Source organism: Narcine bancroftii, chromosome 8, assembly GCF_036971445.1.
Source record: "Narcine bancroftii isolate sNarBan1 chromosome 8, sNarBan1.hap1, whole genome shotgun sequence".
NCBI classification, from domain to species: Eukaryota; Metazoa; Chordata; class Chondrichthyes; order Torpediniformes; family Narcinidae; genus Narcine; species Narcine bancroftii.
Window position 1 is genome coordinate 174,709,616 of NC_091476.1, and position 24,990 is coordinate 174,734,605.

At 45.2% G+C, this 24,990-nt stretch overlaps 1 protein-coding gene and 1 long non-coding RNA gene across 4 annotated transcripts in view; one reads left to right on the forward strand and one right to left on the reverse strand.

Moving 5' to 3' along the window:
- Window positions 1-35: 35 nt before the first annotated feature.
- The window catches only part of LOC138741601 (uncharacterized), a 60,377-nt gene continuing 35,422 nt past the window's right edge, over window positions 36-24,990 (forward strand). The window contains exon 1 of the long non-coding RNA XR_011343598.1: window positions 36-974. This is a non-coding gene — a long non-coding RNA (uncharacterized lncRNA). The remainder of the gene's footprint in view (window positions 975-24,990) is intronic.
- The window catches only part of tinagl1 (tubulointerstitial nephritis antigen-like 1), a 54,495-nt gene continuing 42,112 nt past the window's right edge, over window positions 12,608-24,990 (reverse strand). For all 3 annotated transcript variants that reach the window (XM_069895911.1, XM_069895912.1, XM_069895913.1), the window contains 2 exons: window positions 15,741-15,786; window positions 12,608-13,331 (listed from right to left, as the gene is read on the reverse strand). In XM_069895911.1, the coding sequence (XP_069752012.1) occupies window positions 13,191-13,331; window positions 15,741-15,786 (187 nt within the window). In that variant the 3' untranslated portion in view covers window positions 12,608-13,190. The remainder of the gene's footprint in view (window positions 13,332-15,740; window positions 15,787-24,990) is intronic.

Genomic DNA, 24,990 nt, shown 5'->3' on the forward strand with positions numbered 1-24,990 from the left:
TAGTGTGTCTTTTTATGTAGCAACCACCCCACCACGGCATTCTGGGAGCAAAAGTGGGATGTGTAACACAACTGCGTCAGCATCTAGTGTGATGTGTCGGACATCTCTTTCTTCACAAAAATGGTGGTAGAGCTTGAGGTGCTTTTGTTACTAACTGTGAATATGTAGACCATTCTTCGAGCGCAAGCACAGTTCCTGCGCATGGTACACGATGGACACAGAATTTGTGCGAACAACAATCAAAAATACATTGGAGGAGAAATTGAAGTGAAGCAGAGGCTTCATGAGGCAGAAATGCTGCGGGCCTAAGACGACGGAAGCATGTAGTTCTTATGAGACAAATCGCACTGCTCTCTGATAGAAAGATGTGGAGGAGAGATGGAGGAGAGAGAGACCACACGGGGCTGTGTTCTGGTCTAATGTCCAACAATTTTGATGAAGATTTTTATGTCTCGGGCCACTTTTGACTTTGTATTGGAACTCGTTGAGCCACACCTGAGGCACAAGGCAACAAACTGGCAACGGCCTCTGGAACTTCGGCTTAGATTCGCAATTGCTGTGTGGTGATATGCTACCCCACATGAATATTGATCCACAAGTTGTATTTTTGGTGTCAGTGTGCCCACTGTGTGTTTGTTTGTGTGAGTGTTGGTGCATGTCTTCAGGAGAGAATTGTCATCGATATTCCCATTGGACCCCCCTCCCGAAGACACACTAGTCTACTACAGTCAGAAAGGTTGGCACTCCATTGTTTTTCAAGCTGTTATGGACCACAACCAATGGTAAGGATGAATTATTTGCCTTTATCAATTAATGTCTTTCATATGTCGATCAAAATACAGACCTTTTGCTGTTTCAGTTTCACAGATGTGTATGTGAGTTGGCCTAGTCGCATGCAAAATGGTTGAGGTTTAGCCAATTCGCTCATCTACAGAAAGGCCGAAGATCAAGACGGGTACCTCTTCCCATGTGAAGTAAGTTTATATACCCCATTGTGCAGTAATGCATGTGTGGATCAATCAATCATGTTTTTTTGTCACATGTAACCATAAGGGATATAATGACAATGAAAAATATATATGTAAAACTGAAGGAATGGCTGACTGACTACTTCAAATTAAATTTATGACAAACTAGGAAAGTGTTTAACTGGGGAAGGGCAAATTATGAAGGGATGAGGCAGGAGCTAGCAAGAATAAATTGGAAACATGTTTTAAGGGTGGAAACACATAAGTAATGTGGAGGAACCACTTGTGCAGGGTTCAAGATAGGTTTGTCTCACTGGGAAAAGGAAAAGATGGTAGGAAAAGGGAACTGTGGCTGATGAAACAGGTCAGACAACTATGGTGTGCAGGAGCGTGGTACTGTTGTGCAGGTGTTTGTTGCAGTACAGATGGAACAGGGTGCTGTCGTGCGGAAGATTACATCCAATCATTTCCTGCATGAGTGATGCTTGATTCTGCAGCTCCTGCTGGAAGTCCTTGAACATGTTGTTGAACCCATTAATTTCCTCAGCCCACTCGTGTATTTCGGACTCTCATGCTGTCATCTCCACCTCCTGCACGTGTCTCCTCAATCGCTCCTCACAGGTCGTCTGCACCTCCAATCGAAGTTGCTCCCTTCCCACGTCTTCACGGTCCATAGCTAGCAACATCTCCCTCGTCACCACCTGGGCTTTTCTAGGTTTCTGTTTCTTTCTGTTGTGGCTGGCATCCTAGAGAACAATAGAACACATTAGTGAGACCGCTCTTTATGGGCAAACATACTTACAAAAACACATGACAGAAAATGGTAATCATTGAAGAGAATTAAGTTTTTACCTGGTCCATCATGAGGTTTGGATTCTTTATTGCTGACCTCTGCATCCATGCTGCTAGGGACTCCAGCAGCAGGACTGCTGCTGGAGGAGGGAGATGCAGCTGGAACGGTCTCAGGGGACAATGGATTGCTTAGAAAAGCAACTAGGTTTGCTGATTGACTTGTGCCCCAGATCAAAATAATGGGCAGTACAAATGTTCTCTACCACTCCTCCTGTTGTGGTTGTTTACCTGGTGTTTGTCTAATCTGAGCAAGCCTCTCCAATAACGGGCTATCCTTTACCGTTCCCGTAATGTAGCACTTAATTTCTTCCTCAGCATGGCAGGTAAGGAGCTTGTGGATCTCTTTATCACCCCCAATTGACAAGATATCTTGACTGTTACATCCTGACTGATGCTTTAAAATTTTCAAATCTTGCACTGATATATCACACATATCACATATTACGCATCATCACAGCATCATATTCCTGAACCAAGTTGGTCCCGGAATGCCAGATTCTCCTTTTACACAGATGGAGTTCCTGGGCTGACTCCGCACCTGCTGCTGGGAAAAAAGCCAGGACTGGACTGGAATGATCCCACCATTCCATCTCAATGCTTTTTAGACAGCAGGCATAGCATTAAAAAGCTGCAAATGTTTTGGATTGAAGCAACTGTGAAAAAGTCTCTTAACGCAGACTAAGAAATTGCTTTGTTGAGCACCTCGGATCTGTCCGCTGCAATAGCATGGATCTAGTAGCCATCCATTTCAATTGCCGACATGTCTGTCTGTGATCTCATACTTGTGTAAGTGAACTCCGATGCCTTCCCTGACGATAGAATATTCACATTATGCAATAAAACATTTCAATCTTCGCTGTTCTTAGGACAACAAGCCTCTTTCTTCAAATGATGACATTGTCTGGGAGTGTTGCCTAAATGGGGTTCATGGAATTATGGGAGAGCCTTTCCATCTAACACACAGTATCTTCAACCACTACCATCAAGAAGGTACAGGAGCATAAAAATCTGGAGCTGTTTCATCAGGTTGTATTTGTACAGATGATAATACTCCTAGAACATGAAAAAAACTCCAGAGGGCTGTTAACTCGGCCTGCGACATCACAGGCACCAAACTTCACTCCATTGAGGATATCGACATGCGGCAGTGCCTTAAAAAACCATCCTCTATCCTCAAAAGAACCCCCACCACCCAGGCCATGCCCTCTTCACTTTGCTACCTTTGCGGGGGGGAAAAAGGTATAGGAGCCTAAAGACGGGCACTCAGCGCACAGGGGCAGCTTCTTCCCCACTGCCATCAGATTCCTGAATAATCAATAAACCAAAGACACTGCCTTATTCTTCATGCACTATTTTTGTAAGATGGTTATAATCTGAATGTTTGCTCTATGATTCTGCTGCGAACCCAGAATTTAATGACTTGCTCATGACGATAAATTCTGATTCAGATTCATCTCATTTAAGTCCCGTCCTTAGGGCAGGTGATCCATCAGGTGAATGGTGCTCTCGTGACGGCTGAATGTAGTGTGTCCCATTCCCTGCACAACAGTTTTCTGATTCATGTGGGGGTCCAAAATGGATGGGGTCCAAAGGGGCGCCATGTACAATAGCCAGATAATGGGGACAAGGGCCTACCTAACATGGCGTTCATCATGATAACCCACTTCATGTGGGGCTGCATCAGACTACGAGGGCACCAAGTGCTGCTCTGTGATGAGGTCCTACCTGTCCCAGTGGTGTGAAGGATGGGCCTGGCCCCATTGCTGTGCAATGTCCCAGTCAGCTGGACTTTTTCACACCACCTATCCTTCATGGAAAAGTTTCTCCAGAACAACACCTTCAACAAGGCCATCAGGCAGTAGTCAGCATGGAATTTAAATGTAAAATTTAGACATATAGCATGGTAACAGGCAATTTTGGCCCAAAAGCCCATGCTGCTTAATTGCACCCAATTAACCTACAATCCCCCTGTACATTTCAAGGAAATGGGAAGAAACTGGAGCACCAGTGGAAAACCCATGCAGACACGGGGAAAATATACAAACTCCTTACAGACTGCAAGGGATTCAAACCACAGCCCTGATCACTGGCGCTGTAATGGCGTTGCGCTAACATTTATGCCAACCATGCTGCCCAGAATGTCTTTCAGCAACTGAGATGAGAACTTGATGGACCTGGTGGGATGGCTCCCTGATCAGACTCTCCAGGTCATCTGGTGGAATGCCTCATTGCCAGAGCTCACAAATAAGCAGCAGGACTTGGCCTGGCTGACAGTGAGTGGAGCCCTTTCAGTCAGATCCTTCCATTCAACTGGAACAGCACCAACCATGCATGTTGTCCTTGAGATGACTGCAGTGGAGTGGAAACAGTTGCCCATCTCTTTGTTGAATGCAGATTTGCCAAGAGTGCGTGGAGAAGGATGCAAGGGTTCATCCCCAACGGCAGCATTACCGAGGACTCACTGATCTACAGGCTGTTCCCGGGGTCACATTCGGAGTCAGTCATTTAGAGCTGCTGGAAGTCCATCAAGTTGGTAAAAGATGCTCTTTGATCTGCCTGAAATCTGTTAGTCTTTCATCACACGGAGATGTCAGTCCGGAAACGCTGCCGACTGGCGCATTCCAGAATACTGGAGTATGTGCTTAGGGACTGAGGCTTGGTGTAGCCAATATGGGGTACTGTAGGGAATAGTCTATAGAGACTCCCATTACTAGGCACCGAGGGGCTGAGACTGAGGGGAAGTCCCTCAACCAACCGAGGGGGGAGAAATGACAAGGTGGTAACGGTGTAGTGAGAGAACAAATGTAACAATGTATATTGATGAGAATGTATAGATACGACTGACCTTATAGGTGTAAAAAGATTTTTAATGGTTTTTTAAAAATTATTTATTGTGAATAAAGTTTATTTTTGGTTTAAAAGTCTACAATCACTTTTGACCCTTTAGTTCCCCAAACATCTTGTCCTCAGTAATCAGGACTGCACTCACTTCTGCTCTGTGACTCTTGACTTTCCAGCACATTGCTGGTGTCTTCCACAGTGCAGACTGATGCAAAATACCTGTTCAGTTTATGTTGTTTGACATGACCTTATGAAACAGCATCTCATTTCCTTATGAAGTGTTTGGACTTAATATTCAACCCACTATCATCAGGAAAGAGGTCCAGGAGCATCAAGATCAGGACTGGGGAATAGCTTCTGATGAATACTATCCTGTCACCATGAAATTCACCCCAAATATTTAAATACAATAATTGTTATGGTGAAGCATTATGTCTGGAGAGAACCTGTTTCATGGGTTGTATATGTATAATCAGATGATAATAAACATGAACTTGAATTTATCAACTTCAGCTAACTACTCATTTTTTCTCACACTTCCCTACTGTGGGTGAAATTTTTGTGTTTCAATTTATTTCTCTTTTCTGTCTCCAAATGCTGTTTTTTTTAAAGTACCTGTAATTGCTTCCATTGCCCTGCAATCAATCACAGACTCTCTCTTGTACTGTCCACCCCCTTCTCTAAATCATGAAACAGGTGGTTTTTCTCCTTCCTGTCCTGATCAAGGATCCTTGATGTACAATATTCACTCTTATTTCTTTCCACATTAATGCTGCCTGATCTGCTGAGCAGTTCCAGCATTCTGTTATTGTTTTGGACTTTTGTTACTTGCAGAAGACAATGTTCTGGGAAGAATAAGCAACTCTTTAAAAGAATAACCTGACTTAGTCCATGAACTACTGACCAAATCCCATTATTTACAAATGGCAGAGAGAATGGATGTGAAATGAAACAGAAAACATGTTGCTTTATTACAAGTACCTTCAGAGTATAATAATAGGAGGAGGAGATGGCCATAAAGCCCTCTCGTCTGCTATTTAGTAAGATTACAGCTAATCTCATCTTGTCTGTTCTGCTCTAACTTCAAGATTCATTTTATTGTCATGTGATAATACATAAAAATATACTATACAAGATAATAGTTCAACATTTGTCTGCTGTAAAACAGAGCCACCATGAGCATTGGCTGGTGTCCCTAACAATAAAAGAAAGAGAAGCAAAAGAGAGTCCCTTCAGAAGCACTGAGTGCCCATGGATTCACCTCCAGTGCTTTTGCAGCCACTCCTGTTCAAACCTCTGACTCGATCAGGAAGACTTCAGTGCCCGAGGCCCTTTGGGAGCCTTTATTACCCTCACTTCCTCTCAAATCCCAGTTCCAATACCTGGCTCCCATGAGCCAGTCTCCTGCAGCTCGCAACTTGTGTGAGTCTTTCGAATGCAAGGCACCATCAGCCTGTGAACATCCTTCAGCTGCTGAGCCCCTGGCTGTTCACTGTCATGGTCACCTACCCTATAGAGTCATCTTCTATGCCTCTCCTTCTCAACAGAAGGTGTTCTCCCAGTTTCTGGTGTACTGCATCGGTCCACTGCTCCCCCAGAGTCTGCAACCTCTCATGGTACGCTGCCCAGCACAGGTGCTGCCATCTCGGGCGCAGACCTCCATGGTTGTAGGATTTATTAAAAAAACACTGATGGTCCCTTTAACATACTGTTTAAAGCCTATACTGAGCCATTGGCATCAAGATTGGGCAGTAGGACTGTTATATGTGGATTGTGCAGAAACCCATGGCCTCCCTACCTGTCTGGAATGTGTGTATTGCGGGTGGTCACGTGTCCTCCCTGTCTGAAACTTATTCGCAAGTCACATCATCTGTCAATCACTCCATGCCAAGTCGCTGGAAGTGTCATGGGTGTGCGCTACACTGAAGCTGAGCCTTAATATTGTGATAGATCAATACTTGCAGAGAGTCACATCTCCTTTCGTACAGGGAACAAGGTACGTGTGTGAAAGTGTGCACTTGTGTATGAGCTTGTAGAGTATAGGCAGCCACTGGTATTAGAGTCCAACCAAGGTCTGATGTGAATGTCTGTATTGTTTAAGTTGTATAGTAATCAAATACCATTTGATGTTTGCCCGTTTGTCTCCTGCGGGTTAATTAAAGTTGCGTGTGATTGTAACACTGGTGTCCAAACTTGTTTCTCTGTGAACCCACTGAACCTGATACCCTTTCCAACATGACCAGGACCCTGGTAAGCAGCACTCTGTCTCCGCTTCAGCTCTGGCAGCGCCGTCATTTTACGCTGTGATAATATCCGACAAAGTGTATTCTAGTTAAAAGAGATAGTAAAAGTTTTATAATTATATAAAGTGGAAAAGGGAGGCTGAAATGGACTTGGATCCCATGAAAAGTGAGAAGGGGGATTTAATATTGGGTAATTTAGAAATGGCTGAGGTCATTTGAACATCTATTTTGTGTCAACCTCCACAATGGGAGACCTGTTTAACCTGGCAAAGAGTGATGTATTTTAGGATGTGATGGGAAGTGAGAGCCACAAAAGTGTGAGTTGATGGCACCTAACCCTGACATCATCATCACCAAGGACCCCACCAACATTGCATCAAACATATTAACAGTGGTGACAAGTGGAGGTCAGATATTGGATATCCTCGGAAGAAGGCCTCATCTCCCAATTCTCCAAAATCTTTCCATCAACTACAATGTACAAGTCAGGAGTGTCCACTATTGGACAACTGTACGTCCAACTGCTCTCAAGAATTGTACAACCACAGTCAACCACTGTAATGGCACATGCCTCAGTTCCTTCCCTCTAAAATCAATGGTCTGTACATCTACAAAATCAGAAAGGTTACAGTGATTAAAGAAGACATCTCACCACCATCGTAAGGTCATTATTGTATGGAAACAGGCCCTTCAGCCTAACGCCCACACTGACCAAAATGTGCCAACTGCCTGCTTTTGGCCCATATCCCTCTAAACCAGTGGTTTTCAAATTGCCTACATTCCACATAAAGTAATCCCAATGCCGTAAGTGCTCTGTGATTGGTAAGGGATTGCTTAAGATGGTATGTGAGTGGGAAGGGAAGGTTGAGAACCACTGCTCTAGAACTAATTGTTACTGAAATATTTTGCTGGAGAAAAATTGTTATTGGCCCATTTCCTTTGCACATAACGAGTCAATTAGGGACAATTAAAACAGTGGTTTTCAAACTTTTTATTTCCACTCACATACCACCTTAACCAATCCCTTACTCATCACAGCACCTATAGCATGGAGATTACTTAAGGTGGAATGTGAGTTTATGGCAGCAATTTGAAAACCACTGCTCTAAACCCATCCTGACAATGTATCCGACCAATGTTTCTTACCTCAGCCACCTCTTCTGGCAGACCATGCACTGACCACCCTTTGTGTAAAAAAAAATTACCCCTCTGGTTCCTGTTTATCTCTCTCCCTTCTCACCTTAAACCTATGTCCTCTGGTTATCGATTCCCTTGCTTTGGGGAAAAGACTGATCACTCGATCTTTTGTACACACCTCATCCTCCTGCGCTCCAAGGAATAAAGCCCAATCCTTCTCAACCTCTCCCTACAGCTCAGATCTCAACAGTTTACTCTGTCTGCTCCCAAGCCAGTGACCTATACCTCCAAGGAAAAGGGCAGTGGGTGCCCATAAACACTGCCACCTGGAGTTCTCCTGTACATCACATGCCAATGATCTGATGAGTCATTGGTGGGTCTAAATCCAGGAGCTCCCTCCCCAACAGCACTGTGGGAGCACCATCGTGAGAGGACTGCTGTGGCTCAAGAAGCCAGTTCTCTACTGCATCCAAGTGAAATTAGGGATAGGCCTTGCCAGTGAAATTGAAACCAGGAACAAATAAGTCAATTTTTAAAATCTAATGTCTGCAGACCCAGCCAACTTTCAAGTATGTGTGGCAAGTTACACATTTGTACCACAGAAGTGCCAGGCAGTGTCTATCTCCATCACAGGAAATCCACATTTAACATTGAATTGAAATACAACTGCTGAGTAGTCCACTGTCAACATTCTGGGAGTCAGAATCACCCAGTGGCCAGAAACTCACTGGACTTGCCACAAAAATACCATAGATATAACAGCAAAACAGAGGCTGTGCATCTGCAACAAGTGAATCAGCCACTGACAACTAAGGAATCTTCCTTGCACAAGTCCAGAGTGCACTTGCTTGGTGGAGTTCCATCACCAAGAACAAGGATTTCCAGTGCAGATCAATGCTGCCACCTGGTGGTTTTACTTCAAGCGGCCCACTCTGGACTGGACAGCATGTTGCATGGTCCTGAATCCTGAAATTCCCTTTCCAACTTCACGGAGGGAATACCTTCACTACAAGGACTGTAGTACATTCACTTCAAGGACATTACCAACTTCTCAAGGGCAACAAGGGATGGCCAATAGATGCTAGGCCTGCCAGTGATATCCAGCACTGACAAAATAAATAGAAAATATCTCTGAAATAATCAACACACTCCACCCTTCTCACATCCAGCATTTCCTGACCCCTCCAATCCCTGCACACAGCACTTCTTGCACTCAGAAACCCATGCTCCACACCATCCCTTCACCCCATATCCTCAACCCCTCACCCCACGACCCTTTCATCCCACATCCTCTCATCCCACAACCTCTACCCCCGACTTCCCCTCACTCTTCAACCCCTCATCTCACAATCTCTACAGCCCACAACCCATCATTCCATGACCCCACAATCTCTCCACAGCACCAAAATAGAACTCCACTGCTCCATTGGTTGTGTGCACACACACACACACACACACAGACACCGGGGTCCTGTCAGCTTGGGGTCAGGGATCTGCTGACTGCAGCTGTAAGCTGTACAAAGTGAACTTCTGTGCCTTTACTAAACTGTAATTGGCTACTTCACAGCAAATTATTCCACTTTAAACTGTGCAAGGGGTTCGAGAGCAGACCTGCTGCACGGTTAGTGAGGTAAGTTTGGGAAGACAGAGATGGAGGGGAAGAGAGAAGGGATGGCAGATGTTGCTCTTGGCAGTAGAAGGAAGGACTGGCACAGATGATGAAAGGGTAAACAAGCACCAGGGTCAGAAATCTGGGATTTCTGATATGGGTGGCAAAGGCTCCCCAACCTCCCCACCATCTGATGGTACATTTCAACACCCAAACCTCCCCACCGTCTGATTGTACACTCCACAACCTCCCCCAACATCTGACTGTACACTCCACAACCACCCCTACCGTGTGATTGTACATTCTCCGACCTCCCCACTGTCTGATTGTACACTCCCCAACTGTCTGATTGTACACTCTCCAACTGTCTGATTCTACACTCCACAACCTCCCCACTGTCTGACTGTACACTCCACAACCTCCCCATCGTCTGATTGTACACTCCCCAACCCTCCCCCCACTGTCTGATTGTACACTCCCCAACCCCCCACCGACTGATTGTACACCCCACAACCTCCCCACCATCTGATTGTACACTCCACAACCTCCCCCACCGTCTGACTGTACAATCCACAACCTGCCCACCATCTGATTGTACACTCCACAACCTCCCCACCGTCTGATTGTACACTCCACAACCTCCCCCACCGTCTGATTGTACACTCCACAACCTCCCCCACCATCTGATTGTTCACTCCACAACCACCCCCACCGTCTGATTATACACTCCCCAAACCCCCCACTGTCTGATTGTACACTCCACAACCTCCCCACCGTCTGACTGTACACTCCACAACTTCCCCCACCGTCTGACTGTACAATCCACAACCTCCCCACCGTCTGATTGTACACTCCACAACCTCCCCCACCGTCTGACTGTACAATCCACAACCACCCCACCGTCTGACTGTACACTCCACAACCACCCCTACCGTCTGATTGTACATTCTCCGACCTCCCCACTGTCTGATTGTACACTCCCCAACTGTCTGATTCTACACTCTCCAACCTCCCCACTGTCTGATTGTACACTCCACAACCTCCCCACCGTCTGACTGTACAATCCACAACCTCCCACCGTCTGACTGTACACTCCACAACCTCCCCACTGTCTGATTGTACACTCCACAACCTCCCCACTGTCTGATTGTACACTCCACAACCTCCCCACTGTCTGATTGTACACTCCACAACCTCCCCACCGTCTGACTGTACACTCCACAACCTCCCCACCGTCTGACTGTACACTCCTCAACCTCCCCACCGTCTGATTGTACACTCCTCAACCTCCCCACCGTCTGATTGTACACTCCTCAACCTCCCCACCGTCTGATTGTACACTCCCCAACCCCCCACCGTCTGATTGTACACTCCCCAACCCCCCCACCGTCTGATTGTACACTCCCCAACCCCCCACCGTCTGATTGTACACTCCCCAACCCCCCCACCGTCTGATTGTACACTCCCCAACCCCCCCACCGTCTGATTGTACACTCCCCAACCTCCCCACCGTCTGATTGTACACTCCCCAACCTCCCCACCGTCTGATTGTACACTCCCCAACCTCCCCACCGTCTGATTGTACACTCCCCAACCTCCCCACCGTCTGATTGTACACTTTTGGAACCTTACTTTCATGACTGCATTCTTGATGTTCCCTCCACTAATATTCTCCTCTACTTGGCAAGACAGAACTACACCAGCAGCAGATGCCATTTTCAATTATAGGTTTATTTTAGTATTTAAAATAGCTGCTTTTCAGCTAGTGTAAAGTTTATGGAAGAATGAAAAATTACTCAAATCTTAATATCCAAAAACAATCTTACATTTGAAATTGTGTAGAGAGAATTTACAAGGGTGTTGCCGGGACTTGAGGAGCTATAGGGAATGTTATAGGGAAAGGTTGAATAGTTTAGGATTTTATTCCCTGGAGTGTCAGAGAATTATGGGGAAATTTGAAGAGTGTACAAAATTAGGGGGATATAAATGTTAAATGCAAGCAGGCTTTTTCCACTAAGGTTGGATGAGATATGAACTAGATTACCTGAGCTGAGGTTAAAAGGGTGAAAACTTTCCGGGAAATTTCTTAGGAGGAACTTCTTCATGCAGAGGGTGGTGAGATGTGGAATTATCTGCCAACAAAAGTGGTGGATGTGGGTTTGATTTCAATATTTAAGAGCAGATTGGGTAAGTACATGGATGGGAGGAGTATTATCTTGGTGCAGGTGATGGGACTTGGCAGATAAATAATTCAGCACAGATTAGATGAGTCACATGTATGGTTCTACGATTCTAAACAACACATGGTTGGCAAAAGTTGGGAATAGTCAGCACCCATATGCGACCACTCTAGAATCCAGAATTGGAATCAAGCTTTTGTTCCAGATCATGTCAGCTTTTCATAGCACCTCACAGGACAGGGGGTCTGAAGCTCTGTCTTTGGAAGTATCCCCCAGTTAGCCCAAATCCCTTTTTTCTGCTTCCTTGGGCATTTATTGAATTTCCCTTTTGAAAGCATTTGTTGAATCATTTCCACCACTCTGCCAGGTCCCTGCAAAAACCCCCATTGTCACCTGAGCTTGCCATTTACTGAAATCTCAGACCCTCCTCACACTCAAATGCCTTCGTGATGCTGAACACACTTACCACACCTTCCCATCCCACCTTTTCTCTGAAAACAAGGCTGGGTTTCTCCTGTCTCTCCCCATGTTTGGTTCCTTATCGTTGACATCTCGTCTGGCTGATCCCCTGTTTGAAGCTGATACCACTGGGTGCCATCAGTGAAGTAGGGCAGGACGCCCTGACATAGGAGGGTCAATATCCTCCCTTCCAGCTCATTCTGCCCCCCAATTAGATCATTCATGATTTTCACCTCACATTGTGGCTCTGACTCACTTTTCTTAATTTAAATGACAGCTTTTCCTGAGCTTGACAAATATTCATTACACACGTGCATGTGCAATATTACAGTGTTATTTTAAACTTTATAGAGTATATAAAAATGGCAAAAGCATGGTAATTATTTCCGTGTGAAAATCAGCACAAATTCCATTTGAATCAGATACCCCACCCACAGATGTCGTACTCCCACAAGAGGGAGTGACAATTTATTGTCTACCATTCTCTTGATACTCTCTGTCACAACTTTAATAGCACCATGTCACATTCCCAAACCAGATCATCTGGGAAAAGTTCCGTGTTCGTAGGTCTGACTGTGAAATGCTTCCAGTTGCCATGGATACTGGGACACTAATGACTGAAGGTACATCCAATCTTCTGTCAGGGTGAAGTGACTGTCACACCTGTTCAGCACCACATCTGAAGTGCATGCTTTATTGCTCCAAGAGGTTTCCTGGAGCATGATCACACAGGAATGAGGTTTCCTGGGTAACTAGAGAGCTGTCCTGACATCTATGGTCAGAAATGACTTGCCAATTACAGTTGAATATCGAGAGCTTTGAAGATTGAGCAAAAGGGGTTAACTCGATGGAGGAATCTTTTCCAAACAGGATATCTTCTGCCATTCCTTGAACTGGGTTCTCACTTGTGGTGCATGTCCTCCAATGTTATCCGACCCCAGCTACCCAGGATGAAACTCTCAATGTCACATTCATTCTCACCGCGAGCTATCTTGAAGTATCCATTCTCCCCCCAGCTCCTCCCCCAGGAGTTGGCAGCAATCTGGAAGGTAAGGGAGGGGAGAAAGAGCACACAATGAGAAGGGTGAAGGAATTAACCAATGAGTATCTCATGATCACAGGTACCTCTCCTGAAGGATGAGCGATGCACTTCCCTCATCCTTCTGAAGGACTGGAGAATGGCAGGACATCTTGGCTTGCATGGCACAGTTCTGGTGAGAGAGGGGAACCAGAGTGGCTGCTGTATCTCTGCACTATAACTGCCCCATTGTGTCACCAAGGCAGGGCCCACACAGACTCCATAACCATCAACATCCTCACATGACACATGGGATCAAGGTATTATAGGGCGTGGTGTAGCCTGGATATATTCTCTATGGGATAATCCAACTAAGTTATTCATTACGACAGGGCAGAACAATTAATTTGGCAGCACGGTTAGCGTAGTGGTTAATGCAATGCAGTCTCAGTACCAGCTAACCGGGTTCGAATCCACTGCTGTCTGTAAGGACTTTATTCATTCTCCCTGTAACCGCATGGGTTTCCTCCAAAGATGCACTGGATTAGTAGGTTAATTATTCATAGGGGTGTATTTGGGCGGAGCAGGCTATTGGGCCGGAAAGGCTGGTTATCTTGTGATATCTTTAAAATTAAATAATGTAAAATCAAGGATCTGATCTTAAAATCAAGGCCCTATCATTCAGCAGTGATGTTGGGAGGTCTTCCATACAGAGTGCAGAAGTAGTCCTGCAGTCCTCCATCACCTGTGGTCCACCAGGTCTTTGCAGATTGTTTCAGCATCATTCCACTGACACTGGAGGCTGTTGACTCTCTGTATTGTCACCAGATATTTTATGCCAGTTGGATCTTGCTTACGTATGGTGCACTAAATCAAAAGCGAGTTTAGTGTGAGCTTTAAATCAGGTGATTCTCAAAAAGAGCTGTGGAACTGCTCAAGCAGAAGAGTGCAAGGATTTATATAAAGCACTGAACATGGTTGCAAGGTTCTTGAATGGGATCGAACTTGACCCTCCACTGTGGACCCATGAACAACATTCCTCATGATGGCCAAACTGAGTCAACACACAGGATGGCTGCTATGGAGGACACTGAATGGAGGGAAAGTTTGCACTGTATCATCTGGCTACAGCAAGTAAATTAGACCACACGTACTGTATAGTCCCAACCCAAGGTAAAAATGATTCTGTACTCTGAAACCCTAACACAAGATGTTGGAGATCCTTCACAATGTAACTTGCTTAAGGCAGGAGGCAGTGAGAATCTATCAATGTGTTAACAGTGCCATGGCTGGGATTGGAGGGGTTTCTCAAGAGAAATAGGATTGTCTGTGGACCCAGAAGTTTGGCCTCAAGGGACAGCTGCTATGACGCCTCAAAAAAAAAAAATGTAAACTGACATGGAAATCTGTAGAGTTGCCAGATTGGAAATTTTGCTTGGCTGGCTCACTGAGAGATGTCATAGGGATGTTGCCACAGGGCTTAAGGTAATGGGCAAGGTTGAGCAGATGACAGCTTTTTACTTGGAATGCAGTATGCAATCCTCTTCTTAGGTTATGTGCGGTGTGGTCCTGGAAAGCTGCAGTAAGTATTTACTTTTCATCTCTTCATTGTACCTGTGTATATGACAATAAAAACTTCACTTGAATTGGAAGAGAAGCAGGGAGCAAAGAGTAGTGATTGACTTTGGGTTCCAAAGGGCTTAGAGTTCAGCATGGGAAAGGTTAAAACAACCGAGCTTGAAGGTACAAAAATTGGCCTTGTGGTTGACCCAGAGAGGTTGCTATTGTACACCAAGGCAGGAAGTTTTGCCAGAAAGAGATACAACATGGTGTACGACATACAGTTCTGGTCACCGTGACACGGAAGAATGCTATTGCAATGGAGGGGATGCGAGATTTATGGAGATGTTAACTGGATCACAATGGTTTGACTGTGAAAAAGGATGGGATTGTCTTCCTTGGAAATTAGGATGCTAAGAGAAGATATGACTCAAGAACCAAGGACCACCACCTTATAAATTCATTCATAGGAGAACAAAGGAGGTGAAATCTTTTCTTCCCCAAAGGGTGGTGGGGTTGGGAATTCACGGCCTAAAAGGGTGGGAGAGACTGGACCTCTCAACTTATTCAAACAATGTTTGGGTGGGTACTTGAAATACTGTGACCTGCACCATACAGATCCAGTGAAGGTGTGATTGAGTTAGGAACTTCTCCCTTACCAGCATTGATAAGATGGGCCAACTGGGCCAATACCTCCTGTATTGTAAATGTTCTATGATTCACAATAACTTGAAGTACATTCTATTGAATGGTAGAACTTGACTACTGCTTGTATATCTAATTTCTTGCAGTGTGGGAGAACCTTTAAGCCATTACCTAACACATTGTTTGCCTGACCTGTGTGTTAGCTATGTTTTGGTAGCTTCAACATACCCAGTAATGATGGACCTGTCCATCGTATCCTTGTTCTTCACCCCATCTGAAAAATGCCAAACACAAAGAAGATTTTGATAACAGAAACACTCAAATGATTTGAGTAATTACCAAAAGATATTATTGGTGCATGGCCATTGGTCAGCAAAGAAACGTGCAAGATGAACAATATCAGCATGCTGGGTGGCACCGTGGCGTGGGAGAAGAATTGCTGCCTCAGAACTTCAGAGACGCGAGTTCAATTTCCACCTCCAGTGCTGTCTGTGTGGTGTTTGTGTGCTCGCCCTGTGACTGGATGGGATTCCTTTGGATGTGCTGGTTTCCTCTCACATCCCAAAGACTTGGAATATTGTGTTCAGTTCAGGTCACCTCACTACAGGAAGGATGTGAATGCTGTAGATAGGGTGCAGAGGGGATCTACAAGGATGCTGCCTGGCTGGGAGAGCATGACTTATGAGGATAGGTTGAGAAAACCTGTCTTTTCTCCTTGGTGTGACAGAATTAGAGATGACCCGATGGAGGTGTACAAGATGATGAGCGGCATTGATGTTGTGGATGGGCAGAGGCTTTTTTTTCCCCCAGGGTTGAAATAGCTCACGAGGGCCATAGTCTTAAAGTGCTTGGGAGTGAGTACAGAGAGATGCGGAGGAATTTATTCAGCCAGAGAGTGCCACAGACGGTGTGGAGGCCAGGTCGTTGGGTGTATTTAAGGCAGAGGTTGATAGGTTCTTGAATAGCCAGGTCATATAAGGTTATGGGTAGAAGGCCAGGCAGTGGGGCTGAGTGGGGAAAATGGATCAATTCATGATTAAATGGTGGGGCAGACTTAATGGGCTGAAAAACCTATTTCTGTGTCTCTGTCTTATGGTTTTACTGACTTTCAGGCCTTTGGGATGTGGGAAGAAACTGGCACTGCTGGGGTGGGGAACACAGGGGGAAGGGGGGGGACTGTAGGGAGAGAACATGCAAACTCCACTCAGTTGGAGGTCATGATTGAACCTCTCGTCTCCAGTGTGAGACAGCAGCTCAACTAGCTGTGCCACTTCATTGCCCTAGCCTGGTGAGAAGGGGAGTGTGGTTGATTTGATTCATGGCTTGGGTAGTTATTTCATGACAGGTGGTGGTGAGGGGAGGGAGCTGGGTGTTCCACCATTTCATGAGTGAGGACACAAGAGCAGAGCAGAGATGGAGACCCTTTTGCTTCCCTGCCAGGTTTTAACCAGTAGCCCAATGGAGAGGCTCTCACACCAATGAGACCACTGTGTTAAATAAACTCCTAAAAAAGGCCCAGATATGGTAGAAAAGGCCTTGATCCAGGGCAACTGTGGGGAGCAAATTCCTGCAACTGTTTGAACCATAGAACATTACAGCACAGAAACAACCTATCTAGTCATGGCAAACAACCTATCTAGTCATGGCAAACAACCTATCTAGTCATGGCAAACAACCTATCTAGTCATGGCAAACAACCTATCTAGTCATGGCAAACAACCTATCTAGTCATGGCAAACAACCTATCTAGTCATGGCAAACAACCTATCTAGTCATGGCAAACAACCTATCTAGTCATGGCAAACAACCTATCTAGTCATGGCAAACAACCTATCTAGTCATGGCAAACAACCTATCTAGTCATGGCAAACAACCTATCTAGTCATGGCAAACAACCTATCTAGTCTTGGCAAACAACCTATCTAGTCTTGGCAAACAACCTATCTAGTCTTGGCAAACAACCTATCTAGTCTTGGCAAACAACCTATCTAGTCTTGGCAAACAACCTATCTAGTCTTGGCAAACAACCTATCTAGTCTTGGCAAACAACCTATCTAGTCTTGGCAAACAACCTATCTAGTCTTGGCAAACAACCTATCTAGTCTTGGCAAACAACCTATCTAGTCTTGGCAAACAACCTATCTAGTCTTGGCAAACAACCTATCTAGTCTTGGCAAACAACCTATCTAGTCTTGGCAAACAACCTATCTAGTCTTGGCAAACAACCTATCTAGTCTTGGCAAACAACCTATCTAGTCTTGGCAAACAACCTATCTAGTCTTGGCAAACAACCTATCTAGTCTTGGCAAACAACCTATCTAGTCTTGGCAAACAACCTATCTAGTCTTGGCAAACAACCTATCTAGTCATGGCAAACAACCTATCTAGTCATGGCAAACAACCTATCTAGTCATGGCAAACAACCTATCTAGTCATGGCAAACAACCTATCTAGTCATGGCAAACAACCTATCTAGTCTTGGCAAACAACCTATCTAGTCTTGGCAAACAACCTATCTAGTCTTGGCAAACAACCTATCTAGTCTTGGCAAACAACCTATCTAGTCTTGGCAAACAACCTATCTAGTCTTGGCAAACAACCTATCTAGTCTTGGCAAACAACCTATCTAGTCTTGGCAAACAACCTATCTAGTCTTGGCAAACAACCTATCTAGTCTTGGCAAACAACCTATCTAGTCTTGGCAAACAACCTATCTAGTCTTGGCAAACAACCTATCTAGTCTTGGCAAACAACCTATCTAGTCTTGGCAAACAACCTATCTAGTCTTGGCAAACAACCTATCTAGTCTTGGCAAACAACCTATCTAGTCTTGGCAAACAACCTATCTAGTCTTGGCAAACAACCTATCTAGTCTTGGCAAACAACCTATCTAGTCTTGGCAAACAACCTATCTAGTCTTGGCAAACAACCTATCTAGTCTTGGCAAACAACCTATCTAGTCATGGCAAACAACCTATCTAGTCATGGCAAACAACCTATCTAGTCATGGCAAACAACCTATCTAGTCATGGCAAACAACCTATCTAGTCATGGCAAACAACCTATCTAGTCATGGCAAACAACCTATCTAGTCATGGCAAACAACCTATCTAGTCATGGCAAACAACCTATCTAGTCATGGCAAACAACCTATCTAGTCATGGCAAACAACCTATCTAGTCATGGCAAACAACCTATCTAGTCATGGCAAACAACCTATCTAGTCATGGCAAACAACCTATCTAGTCATGGCAAACAACCTATCTAGTCATGGCAAACAACCTATCTAGTCATGGCAAACAACCTATCTAGTCATGGCAAACAACCTATCTAGTCATGGCAAACAATTATTCTGCCTAATCCCATTGACTATAGCTCTCCATACTCTCCCATCCAAGTACCCATCCTGATGTTTATAAAATGATGAAATTGAGCCCACCTCTCACTCACCAAGCACACCCTTGCCAGAAAAAATCTGCCCAAACACACGTTTACCAGATCCTTTCTCATTCTCTCAAAATTAGCCTTTCTCCAATTTAGAATCTCAATCCAAAGATCGGACCAGATAATTTTCCAGAATTATCTCTAAATTAATGGCATTATGATCACTGGACCCAAATGTTCCCCTACACACACTTCTGTCACCTGTCCTGTCTTGTACCCTAATAGGAAATCCACATTCTTCCGTTCCCATTGGCTGGTGAAATCTAGCCTTTGACATGACAATACCACACTGAAGATCAAACACTGGGCCCTCTTGTTACCAGTGAACTGAAAACTCATACAGGAGTCCAAGGTGTTGGATAATCTGGTTCTCCTCAGTCAAAGCCCAGTGATTAGAAACATCATCCCTTTTACTGGAAATTATTGTGGGAGTGATGTTGCAATCTTAGGGTCACAGGAATGAGTCGACAGAATCCATGCTGATCAATTTACATGGGTCTTACACAATCCTTACTGTTTTCCCTACGTACCCATCAATTCCTGCTGGATTTTACCTATATACAAGGGACAGTTCTCAGTGGCCACTTAACCTACCATTCAGGCCCCAACGAGTTCTTCCAAGTACAGTAACATGTGATTCTGCAGGGGTCACCCAGCACATCCAATGCTCCCATTGTGGCCTCCTCTACGTTGGGAAGATGGGATGCAAACTGAATATTGCTTTGTCGAGCATCTTCGCTCTGTCTGCAGCAGGAGCAAGGATTTCCCGGTGGCCAATCACTCGAATTCCACTTCCCATTCCAATGCCTGTCCATGGCCTACCAAGTTGAGGCCACACACAAATAAGAAGAACACCTTATATTTCATCTTGGCATTGTCTAACCAGATGGCATCAACATCGATCTACAATTGCCAGTAAGCTTCCTCCACCCCCAACTCCCCCCCCCCCCTCCCCAATCTCCCTGATGCCTCTGGTCCCATTTCTCCCAGCCCCCCATCCTTTACCTGCCCGTTCCCCCACACCTTCCTTGCTCACATGACCTCTCTGGCAGGAACCTGGTCAGAATGTGGATGATGGGGGTTCATGTGACCTCTGCCAGGAATCTGGTTGGAAGAAACCACACCAATCAATCGAGGTCAAGATCACCCGTGCTGAACCCTCACCTTGCAATTGGCCTTTTCAAAAGATCATACACATGGAGTTGCTGGGTCTCTTTTCCCTAAGGAATGTACCCAAGCTCCACTCCAGGTCGAAGCAGAGCCGATGCTGGAGAATCGATACCGAGGTGTGCACCGATAATGGATGCGGGGCTTTTATGGTGTCCATTGATTACCGTAAATATTCGTGTATAATGCAAAAAGATTTTCCCCCTCAAAAATAAGAGGGGGGGGAAGGAAAAAAAAAACAAAACAAAAAAAAACGCATTATACATGAGAGTAAAATGGAGGAACCGGGACTGGGTGCAGATCAGTGTGACAAGGCAGAATAATAATTTGGCACAGACTGAAAGGGCCAAATGGCCTGTTTCTGTGCTGTAGTGTTCGATGGAATCTTGTGCATACAAATCCTTTCTGTTTTTGGACCCTAAATGATTGCAGAACAGACTTTCTTTGGCTTGGCTTCGCGGACGAAGATTTATGGAGGGGTAATGTCCACGTCAGCTGCAGGCTGACTAATGTTCCTGAAAAGAGCCATGCCAATAAGGTCTGTACAGATAAATTTGCCCAGGTCTCAACAATGACCAGCTCCAGATTTTTTGCAAATTAAGAAAGCGATTGGACTTGCCCTTCCTTGTTTCACAAAGTTTCATCATTTTCCAACGAGAAACAACAAGTAGAGGAGGGCAATGTCCAGTCAAATGACACTATCCAGACTCCATCCAGAATTCCAGACAATGCGGGCTCTCACCGAGCACAGTACATCCTGTTACTCCTGGACAGGATTCCCGCTGAATACTGATTAAATCAGCTGTGAGAAGACAGCCAAACTATGATTCACCCAACTGGGTGAGACTTTCCTCCTCACTGAGAATGCCCAAATATTTATCAAACTCCACATTCGAACGGAAAAGCCTTTCTATTCATGTTACTTCCCTTTGTAAACCCTGAGCTCTCCTGGGCAGGAACCTTTCTCCCCCCCCCCCTCCCCCACCCCCACCGAAAATAGAACATGTAGGAAATGCATGCTGATCCACACAGCAGTGCCTGAAACTGAGGAAGAACAGCGCAAGGAGGAGGAGACCCCATTTTGTGGATCCACCTCAAACTACTGTATGCCTGTGAATGGCTAGTCTGCTCCCACCAACATTACCCTACCCTCCACCCCCAACTCTAGGTCGCAATGCCAGCTCACTGGAATAGACTGGTGTTTGATCTTGAATAAGGCCATAAGATGTTGGGGCAGAGTCTCAGGCCATTCATCCCATTGAGTCTGATCCACTATTCTTACAAGACTGATGTATTTTCCATTCAACCATCTTCCTGCCTTCTCCCCATAATCTTTAGCTCCCTTATTAATCAAGAACATATCAATCTCCACTTTAAATCTATCCAATGAAGTCCTCCATAGCCTCTGTGGCAACAAATTCCACAGATTCAGCCCCTCTGGCTGAAGAAATTTCTCCTCATCTCTGTTCAAAAGAGATGTTCTTTTATTCTGAATCTGTGCCCTCTGGTCCAGAAATCTCCAACTACTGGAAATATCCTCTCCGTATCCACTCTATCCAGACCTTTCAATATGTTTCAATGAGATTCCCTATCATTCTTCTAAACTCCAGTGAGTACACTCCTCGTATGTTAATCCTCTCATTCCTGGGATCATTCTCATAAAATGTTAGGGTAGCAGTTAGCGCAACACCTTTACAGCGCAAGTGGTCGGGACCTGGGTTCAAAACCCGTCCGCTCTGTAAAGAGTTTGTACCTTCTCCTCATGTCTGTATAGATTTTCTCTGAGGGCTCCAGTTTCCTCCCACCCTTTAAAATGTACCAGGGTATAGGTTAATTGGGCAGCACAGACTCATGAACTGAAATGGCCTGTACTGTGCTGTATGTATGTCTAAATGTCTAAACCTCTGGACCTTCTCCAACACCATCTTTCCTTAGCTATGGAGCCAAAAGCTGCTTATAGGGCTCAAGCCTGAAATGTTGACTGCCTTTTGCTTTCCAGGGATGCTGGGTGATCTGCTGAGTTCCTCCAGCACTTCATGTACTGCCCCAAAACTCCGTGCAATCTGACCACCATCTCAAAGCCTAAGCATTACATCCTTGTTTCTACCTTCTAGTCTACGTCTTCTAGTCTCCGTGCAATCTGACCACTGCCTCATAAAGCCTCAGCATTACATCCTTGTTTCTACCTTCTAGTCTACGTCTTCTAGTCTCCGTGCAATCTGACCACTGCCTCATAAAGCCTCAGCATTACATCCTTGTTTTTACCTTCTAGTCTCCGTCTTCTACCTTCCTTCTAGTCTCCGTCTTCTACCTTCCTTCTAGTCTCCGTCTTCTACCTTCCTTCTAGTCTCCGTCTTCTACCTTCCTTCTAGTCTCCGTCTTCTACCTTCCTTCTAGTCTCCGTCTTCTACCTTCCTTCTAGTCTCCGTCTTCTACCTTCCTTCTAGTCTCCGTCTTCTACCTTCCTTCTAGTCTCCGTCTTCTACCTTCCTTCTAGTCTCCGTCTTCTACCTTCCTTCTAGTCTCCGTCTTCTACCTTCCTTCTAGTCTCCGTCTTCTACCTTCCTTCTAGTCTCCGTCTTCTACCTTCCTTCTAGTCTCCGTCTTCTACCTTCCTTCTAGTCTCCGTCTTCTACCTTCCTTCTAGTCTCCGTCTTCTACCTTCCTTCTAGTCTCCGTCTTCTACCTTCCTTCTAGTCTCCGTCTTCTACCTTCCTTCTAGTCTCCGTCTTCTACCTTCCTTCTAGTCTCCGTCTTCTACCTTCCTTCTAGTCTCCGTCTTCTACCTTCCTTCTAGTCTCCGTCTTCTACCTTCCTTCTAGTCTCCGTCTTCTACCTTCCTTCTAGTCTCCGTCTTCTACCTTCCTTCTAGTCTCCGTCTTCTACCTTCCTTCTAGTCTCCGTCTTCTACCTTCCTTCTAGTCTCCGTCTTCTACCTTCCTTCTAGTCTCCGTCTTCTACCTTCCTTCTAGTCTCCGTCTTCTACCTTCCTTCTAGTCTCCGTCTTCTACCTTCCTTCTAGTCTCCGTCTTCTACCTTCCTTCTAGTCTCCGTCTTCTACCTTCCTTCTAGTCTCCGTCTTCTACCTTCCTTCTAGTCTCCGTCTTCTACCTTCCTTCTAGTCTCCGTCTTCTACCTTCCTTCTAGTCTCCGTCTTCTACCTTCCTTCTAGTCTCCGTCTTCTACCTTCCTTCTAGTCTCCGTGCAATCTGACCACCACCTCATAAGGCCTCAGCATTACATTCTTGTTTTTACCTTCTAGTCTCCGTGCAATCTGACCACCACCTCATAAGGCCTCAGCATTACATTCTTGTTTTTACCTTCTAGTCTGTGCAATCTGACCACCGCCTCATAAAGCCTCAGCATTACATCCTTGTTTTTACCTTCTAGTCTTCTTGAAATGAATGCCATCATTGCAACCTGCAAGTTAATCCTTTGGGGAATTCTGCATTAGGATTGTCAAGTCCCTTTGGACCTCCCCTCTCAGAGCTGAATGGGTAGGTGGGAGGGCTGAGAAAAAGTGATGGGTCGCTGGACAAGCACTGTCCATGTCCTGGGGGGAATGTTTAGTCAGGGCAAGATGAAGGGTTGGGGGAGCACAGTCTCTGCTAACCCTCGCGCAGAGTGCAGCTCTCTGAGATTTTGTAACTCTACCCCATCAGCCCTGACAAGGGAGTTCAGTCTGGGCGGTTGGAGATGATGTATCATGAATTGTATACAAGGATTATGAGAGGTTGTGGCCTGTATTTGAATATCTGAAGGGGTTACTCCCCAAATCTTTCTGTATTTTAGTGCCTTGCTCCTGATCTTCGGTCACCCAGTGAGGAAAGGAATGGGCTGCTCAGGGAAGTCTCCTGGACAGTTTGTTCCTGGGCCTGGCCAGTTTAGCTATTCATAGGTCTAGGCTGTGGGCAGTCAGGGGTTCAATCCAGGCTAACTGTTTGCCCATCTTCTGGGGCTACGTCCATGCCTGTAAGTCACTAGAAAATAAGCATGTGTTATCCATGGGTACGATAGGGGATTTCAGGGACTGGTGGGCGCCACAGGGGCTTGAGCGAGTTCTGAAATGTGATTATCATATTATAATTTTATATTTTAAATAATGCGTGACTGAAATGATGTAATATTGAATTAATGTGATTTCTTGTAATCACTGAATAAAACACCTTTGTAAAAGAAAAAAAGAGTTCAGTCCTATGCAGCATTTTAACTGCTTCTCTCAATACCCTGCATCGTGTCTCTGCAACATTAAAGTCTGGAAATTTTGTTTATTTATTTGTTTGTTATTGTTGCACTATCTGCTATGCGAGCCGACTTGCCTGAATAGGCAAAAACAAAACTTTTTACTGTATCTTGGCCCACGTGATGATAAACAGTTCAATTAAATTCTAGAGGCCAGCTGAGATTACCTTGGTGTTGAATGAAGCGTGGCATTAAGGAATCTAGTGAGAACCATGAAACATAGGAGCGGTATTAGGCCATTTGTCCTATTGAGTCTGCCCTGCCATTCATGGTCGATTTACTGCCCTATTTTTAATCCCATTCTTCTGCCTTCTCTCCATAATCCTCAACTCCCTTCCTAATCAAGAACCTATCTACCTCTGTCTTAAATGTACCCAATGACTTGACTTCCAGAGCCGTTATTGGCATTGAACTCCACAGATTTGCCACCCTCTGGGTAAAGAAATTCCTCCTTATCTCTGTTCCACAGGGACTTTTTCGTATTATGAGGCTGTGCTTTCTGGTTCCAGACTTTCCCACCACAGGTAACATCCTCTCGACAGCCACTCCATCCAGACCTTTTAGTATTTGAAGCTGAAATTACTGGCATGACAGACAGAGCACTCCAAATGCTGGAGCCATCAAG